The sequence below is a fragment of the Crotalus tigris genome, unplaced genomic scaffold, assembly GCF_016545835.1.
Source record: "Crotalus tigris isolate CLP2741 ecotype Arizona unplaced genomic scaffold, ASM1654583v1 scf7180000024423.372371, whole genome shotgun sequence".
Taxonomy (NCBI): Eukaryota; Metazoa; Chordata; class Lepidosauria; order Squamata; family Viperidae; genus Crotalus; species Crotalus tigris.
In genome coordinates this window covers 237264-245000 of record NW_024100590.1, presented here as the reverse complement: position 1 = coordinate 245000, position 7737 = coordinate 237264, and the positions used below count along the sequence as shown (strand labels likewise).

At 46.3% G+C, this 7737-nt stretch overlaps 1 protein-coding gene across 1 annotated transcript in view; it reads left to right on the top strand.

Annotated features, from left to right (window-relative positions):
* LOC120302126 (zinc finger protein 91-like) overlaps window positions 1–6083 on the top strand; it is a 32368-nt gene extending 26285 nt beyond the window's left edge. Inside the window, exon 11 of the mRNA XM_039330039.1 lies at window positions 3216–6083. Within this exon, the coding sequence (XP_039185973.1) occupies window positions 3216–5437 (2222 nt within the window). The 3' untranslated portion in view covers window positions 5438–6083. The remainder of the gene's footprint in view (window positions 1–3215) is intronic.
* Window positions 6084–7737: the final 1654 nt, after the last annotated feature.

Below are 7737 nucleotides of genomic sequence, written 5' to 3'. Positions count from 1 at the left end.
ATGAAGGAAGGAGACAGATTGAAGGGGAAGGGATGGAGATGGAAATGGAAGGAAGGAAGATTGAAGGGGAAAGGAAGGAGATGGAGAAGGAAGGAGATTGAAGGGGGAAGGGAAGGAGGGAAGGAAGGAAGGAAGGAGAGATTGAAGGAGAAGGGAAGGAAATGGATGAAGGAAGGAAGATTGAAGGGGAAAGGAAGGAGATGGAGAAGGAAGGAGATTGAAGGGAAGGAAGGAAGGAAAGAAGGGAAGGAGAGATTGAAGGGAAAGGAAAGGAGATGGATGGATGGATGGATGGATGGAAGGAAGGAAGGAAGGAGAGATTGAAGGGGAAGGGAAGGAGATGGATGGATGGAAAGAAGGATTGAAGGGGAAGGGGAGGAGATGGATGGAAGGAAGGAAGGAAGATTGAAGGGGAAAGGAAGGAGATTGAAGGGGGAAGGAAGGAAGGAAGGAGAGATTGAAGGGGAAGGGATGGATGAATGGAAGGAAGGATTGATCTTTGGAGAGTCATGATTTCCCAGATGGTGATGAACTGCAACTCCCAGCATTCCCCATTCTTCCACAGTGCTTTTTAGGGCTACTGGAGATGGTAGTCCAGTAAGGTCTGGAGACACACAGATACCCTAGCAGGGAAAATTGGCCGGGTAATTGCTGATCATTGATCTGGGGCCTTGGAAGCCGCACGGAGGATCCACGTGCCTCAGAGCTGCCGGCCGCCCTCTTGCACCCGCCAACCTGGAGCCCCCATTCTCATCCTGGCACCTCTTGCCCTCTCCCAGCTGCCCCCCAGGACCTGCCCGCTCCTCCAGCCTCCTGTGCCATCACAGCAGTGGGGTCGCGGGAGCCCTTTGCTGCCACAATCCTTCCTCGACTCGTCGCATGCAAGGGGTGTGGCCGGAGCTTCAGCTCCTGCTTGGAAGGTGCCGCTTCTCCCCTCCCGGCCCAACCGGCTAGCCTCCGACGCACATGCGGGCATCGCCGCCGCCTCGCCCTCTTCCCAGCCACCTGGCTGCTTCCGAGGCCTGGAGCCCGGTGAGCTGGGAAGAAGCCGCTCCTGCCCGCCAGCCCCAGGGCCGCGTCGGGTGCCAGAGGGCCGAGGCGGCCTCCGATGTCAAGGGAGGCAGGTCGGGCGGCATGGGGGAGGCCCCGCACAGCACGGAGGGCAGCCGGGGGCGGAGCGTGGCCAGGCAACCAGGAGGCGTGGTGACCGGCTTGGCGCCTCAGGTTAGCTAGTAGCAGCGGCAGTGGGGGAGCAGCCCAGCAGCAGCGCCAGAAGTGGCCCAGATTAGGCTTGGCCTGGCTGCCCATGCAGCTGAGCCTGCCCGGGCGGCGTTGGGGGCACGCGCGATGGCGCTGCAGCGGCAGGAGCAGGCGCTGTCGGAGAAGGGTGCCCTGGAGGTGGAGGAGCCGGCGAAGGAGGAGGGCGGCCGTGGTGGCCAGATAGAGGAGCGGTGTCTCGGTTCCTAAGACAATCAGAAATATGTGTTTTCCGATGGTCTTAGGCGACCCCTGTGAAAACATTCGACCCCCAAAAGGGTCGCGACCCACAGGTTGAGAACCGCTGGATTAGAAGATCTCCAAGGTCCCTTCCAACTCTGTTGTTCTGTCACACTTTTTGAACCCACATGTTTCCATGTCTGTCCTAAGAAGGGCTTGTTATGTATTCAGGCTCTTGGGCATAGGGCTTCCTGCCTGAGCAGGGGGTTATAATAATAATAATGAAGTTGGAAGGGAGCTTGGAAGTCATCTAGTCCAACCCCATGCTCAGGCAGGAAACCCTATACCATTTCGGACAAATGGCTGCCCAGTCTCTTCTTAAAAATTTCCACTGTTGGAGCATTCACAGCTTCTGGAGGCAGGTTGTTCCATATTTAATAAGGGAGAATATTTGGAGCTCATGGTTGAAATGAGGGATCCTTGGTGCTTTCTGAGCTTGGTTGTGTTCTTGCAGACGTTTCCTTACCCAATCTACAAACTACTCCTTACTAGCACTGATGATGTTATCTGGTTTGGGTAATGAAACTTCTTCAAGAAAATAAGTAAGCTCAGAGAGCAGAACCCCTCAGGTTTTTCATTCTGCAGCATGGAGGACAAGAGAGACCCCAACCTCAGATCTTATATCAACCCAATTGTAAGGAGCTGCCTCAGCTAAGCCACCCAAGAAAGCAGAACTCTTGAAACAGGCATTGTCTCAAAAGGAACTTTTATTAGGGGCTCATGATAGCAGGGAAAACAAGGTGAGGTCTGAGGAAAAACCCGTGGAAGCGATAAAAGAAAAGCATTATTCAATATTCCTCCCCCCCAGAATCCAGTGTTCATTTGATTCCAGCCAATACACAGGTGGAATAGTGTTTTAACTGGCTTCTTTGGCACGTTCTTTCAAGTTCTCTCTGGCTTTCGTTTCCTTCTGGCTCCAAACGCAACCATCTCTCAGAGAAGGGTGATGCATTCCATCCCCTGGGGGACGGACACCATAGCTGGACAGTGCAAAGTATCCCCAAGACATCCCCCCTCCCAACAGAGTGGCAGGCCACAAAGAAAAGTTACAGATTCAGGAATAGGAATAAGGAGACAATAATATTCTCTGGGAACCTGACACCAGTACCAGGCATCGCCCCATGTTTTGAACATACCCTGATAGACACAGGCAGAGGAATCACCAGAAAAGATAAAAGAAAGAAGATTTGAGATGGTGAGGCATAATTTTGATTAATGTTCAAACAAGAGATGCAACAGTGTGGAGGCCTGAGTCTGTTTGCACCTCACTTTATGTCGGTTATGACAAACCCTTTAGAGACTGAGTACCCCAAACCCACCCATCCCCTGCCCCACCCCCACCCACCGGCAGGGCCACCCACCGCAGATCGCCCAGGTGGCCCAAAAGTGCAATGACAGCCACACTCTCCACCCGCACCCCGCAGCATCAACTGCACGCAACAGGGTGAGAGGGTGGAGTCTTGTCCCTACTACCCGGCTGCCATGTCCTTGGCTGCTCTGCTCTGTGCGGGCTCCGCTTGGGGGTGTCTCTCCTCCAGGGGGGGCTGCTAATGAGGAGAGGGCCGCCGGGGGAGGAGGGGCTGGGATGACGGCACATGTGCCCACAGAGAGAGCTCTGAGTGCAACCTCTGACACACGTGCCATAGGTTCGCCACCACTGCTTTATGTCAACTTTTCTTCTTTTTTTTTCTTTCTTTTTTCTTTTTTTCTGCTTCAAGCAGGTGGTGAATGGGAGATGAAGGATTCTGGCCAAGAATCAGCAGCACCATTGCAAAAAGGCAGAATGAAGTACGCAGAGACATATTTTGGAAAGCAAAGTTCTGAGGAAAAATTATTAAAGGAGGAGCTACAGAAATGCCCTACTTTACCATATGTAGCTGTCAGTGATTTCTCGGGCAAAGATGATCAGCCAGAAAAAGAGGCTTGGCCAGAGTGTGGAAAAATACCCGCAGACGAATCAGGATTATATGACTGTTGCAGAAGCCACACGATAGAGAAACAAAATGAATGTGGAAAACATTTCCGAAGGACCTTTTCTGTTACTTTGCCTCAGAGAATACAAGGAGAGAAACCATATAAATGCCTGGATTGCGGAAAAAGCTTCAGAGACTCAAATTATCTTACTTCCCATAAAAGGATCCACACAGGAGAAAAACCATACAAATTCAGGATATGCGGAAAGGGCTTCGATTTTCCACAAAGCCTCACTTCCCATTTTGGGAGTCACACAGGCGAGAAACCATATGAATGTACGGAATGTGGAAAACATTTCACTCATTCAAGTAATCTCAGTAACCATAAAAGAATCCACACCGGGGAAAAACCGTACAAATGCAGGATATGCGGAAAGGGCTTCAATTTTCCACAAAGCCTCACTTCCCATTTTAGGAGTCACACAGGCGAGAAACCATATGAATGTACAGAATGTGGAAAACATTTCACTCATTCAAGTAATCTCAATAACCATAAAAGAATCCACACCGGGGAAAAACCGTACAAATGCAGGGTATGCGGAAAGGGCTTCAATTTTCCACAAAGCCTCACTTCCCATTTTAGGAGTCACACAGGCGTGAAACCATATGAATGCCCCAAGTGTGGAAAGACCTTCAGTGAAAAATATCAGTATAAAGTTCATAACCAAAAACATACCAGAGAGAAACCATATAAATGTACAGAGTGTGGAAAACTCTTCACTAATTCAAGTTCCTTCACTTACCATAAAAGAATCCACACCGGAGAAAAACCGTATGAATGCAAGGAATGTGGAAAGAGCTTTCGTTGTGCAAAACACCTTACTTACCATACAAGGATTCATACAGGAGAGAAACCATATAAATGCCAGGAATGTGGAAAGGGTTTCACAGTTTCAAGTTCTCTTACTGTTCATAAAATGATCCACACTGGGGAGAAACCCTACAAATGCAAGAACTGTGCAAAAAGCTTCAGACGTAAAGGTCACTATATTGTACATAACAGAATCCATACTGGAGAGAAACCATATAAATGCCCAGAGTGTGGAAACGGCTTCAGAACTTCAACTTCTCTTGCTGCTCACAAAATGATCCACACCAGAGATAAACCCTACAAATGCAAGAACTGTGCAAAAAGCTTCAGTCAAAAATATAAGTATACTGTACATAACAGAATCCACACTGGAGAGAAACCGTATAAATGCCCGGAGTGTGGAAAGAGCTTCACAACTTCAAGTCATCTTACTACTCACAAAATGATCCACACCGGGGAGAAACCCTATAAATGCAAGAACTGTGCAAAAAGCTTCAGACTAAAATGTCAATATATTGTACATAACAGAATCCACACTGGAGAGAAACCATATAAATGCCCGGCGTGTGGAAAGAGCTTCACAACTTCAAGTTATCTTACTGCTCACAAAATGATCCACACTGGGGAGAAACCCTACAAATGCAAGAACTGTACAAAAAGCTTCAGACTAAAAGGTGAATATATTGTACATAACAGAATCCACACTGGAGAGAAACCTTATAAATGTACGAAGTGTGGAAAGGGCTTCACAGTTTCAAGTTCTCTTACTGCTCATAAAATGATTCACACCGGGGAGAAACCCTACAAATGCAAGAACTGTGCAAAAAGCTTCAGTCAAAAATATCAGTATACTGTACATAACAGAATCCACACTGGGGAGAAACCATATAAATGCTCGGAGTGTGGAAGATGTTTCACATCGTCAAGTTCCCTCACTTCCCATCAAAGGAGCCACACTGGAGAGAAACCATATAAATGCCCAGAGTGTGGAAGATGTTTCACTTTGTCAAGTAACCTCACTTCCCATCAATGGACCCACACTAGGAAAAATCGTACATTTGTCTGGAGTGTGGAAAGGGGTGAACTCAACGTCAGTCCCTTTATGAGCACAGAAAAGAACCGTATAAACAAATTATCAGAAATTTGGGACTTTTGAGCTATTTATTACTGTGGAGAAATGAAATGTTAGGGAATGAAGGGAAGATAAGAAGGAACGACTATTCTGAAGAGAGTGGAGAAAAATAACTACAATTGTTGTTGTTTTTTTTTTTTTTTTGAATAACGTTGAGCGTTTGTCCATACAGAGCCCCGAATATACTCTTTTTTGGAAGATCCATTTTGGAACTTTTTGCATCTCTCAGTTTATTGGCCACTAGAAGCACCTAACATAGTTACATAACAATGACTCTGGGTTTTGACTTTGCTCTTTTTGCTCCTTAATTTAGATCTCCATCACTGAACATTAATTACAAGGGCTGTCAACACTTTCATTTCTGCAATAGTGGCAAATATCTGTAGCTCGGGTGTAGGATGAGGGTGAAGGTTTGTTTTCCGATCTTATAGGTTGGTTTCCGAACATTTTCTTACCAGGCTAGGAAACATCTTTAGCGGAGTTTAGAGGATGTCAGGGTTAAGTGTTTATAAGGGCTTCAGATGTGGGTGTGTCAAAAGAAGGTTAGAAAAGAGCAACTAAGATGATCAAAGGCCTGGAGACTAAAACATGAAGAACGGCTGCAGGACTCGGGTTTTGCTAGTCTAAAGAAAAGAAATAGGGGAGACATGATAGCAATATTGCAGTATTTGAGAGTCTGCCACAAAGAAGAGTGGGTCAAATTATTCTCCAAAGCACCAGAGGCAGGACAAGAAACAATGGTTGGAAACTGATCAAAGGGAGAAGCAACCTGGAATTAAGGAGAAAGTTCCTAAACGTGGACAATTAACCAGTGAACAGCTTGCCTTCAGAAATTGTGGGCGCTCCATCACTGAAGGTTTTTAAGAAGCGACTGGACAGTTACTTGTCTCAGATGGTATAGATTCTCCTGCTTGAATGGGAGACTGGGCTAGAAGACCTCCAGTCCCCTCCAGATTCTATTCTATTCCGTTCCATTCCATTCCATTCTACTCTATTCTTGTGATGGCTCAGGTGTGAGTCATCAGTGAGAGGCTTCTGATGGGTCTTGTGATGGGGAGCAATTCCATCAACAGGCACATTGACCTACAACCAGCCTATGAAGTCCTCAGAATCCAAATCAACCACACAGCCAAGCGGAGAGAGCACCGACCTTCAACCAACCCATGTAAGCCCCCCAGAAGTTCACCTCCCAAAGACCCTGACCTGATGTAACCTCCCCATCACAAGACCCTCTCTTGACACACCCACACCTGAAGCCCTTGTAAACAAGAACACTTTACACTGACGTCCTCTAAACTCTGCTGAAGATGTTACCTAGTCTGGTAATGAAATGTTCAGAAACCAACCCACAAGCTGAGAGAAAGAGCTTCACCCTCACTTTCATTTCTCTTTTATTTAGTCTTCTGGCTTTCTCAACTCTTGGGATGATAAAAAAAAACACCATGCCAGGTTTAAGGTATGGGTGGGCAATCTCAGCTTTGCTGTCATCATGCAATTTCTTCAATAAAGGTCCCTTTTGGTTTCCATTCTTTTAAGGACTAATCTCCAAAATTATTTTTACATAAAGTTTCAGTCTTGTAGCTTCATTCTTCCTTTCTTAAATGCACTTTTTACCCATGCAGCACAGGACAGGAATCCGGACCCTATTCCAGAGTTACAATGTCCAAGATCAAAGGTTTTCTTCTTTAGATCCCCAGTAATTTTCCGCACCTAATGACGAAGCTATGGTTGAATCGGTGGTTTGGGTTGAAATCCAGCCCCATAGATCTTTAGGAATTCCATCCAAAGCAGAGATTCTCTTGATTTAGAAGGGAGTTTGAACCCCTTCTGGCTTTTGGCTGATTACTTGACTCAGCTGGCCATGGGTGCTGAGGGAAACCCTTTCTGTCAAAAGATATCAGAACTCCAGCTGAATACCCCCTCCTATTTTTCCTACAACAAACGGCCTGTGAGTGGTTTACCAAAAGAGAATGACAGGCCAAAAGTCACCCAGCTGAGTTTCCCAACCTTTCGGCATTGGCGGCGTAGAGTGAGTGTGAGGAGAGAAAGAAGGGATGATTTTGTGCTATGTGCTCGTGCATGAACACTGCAATGTTTGCAGCGATGCTTGTGTGAGTGGAGCTATGTATACTTTTTTTAAACAAATTTTATTGTTTTTTTTAATTCTTAAAGTGCTCAAGACATAACGTGGTGCTGGGGTAATCAAACATCCAAAAATAAAACCATATATGAATAGCACAAATCAATATTCCCTCTCTATTTCCTTCAAATAGCATAATATATTTAAACTAATCCATTTCTAGATTAAGTTTCTATAAATCCGA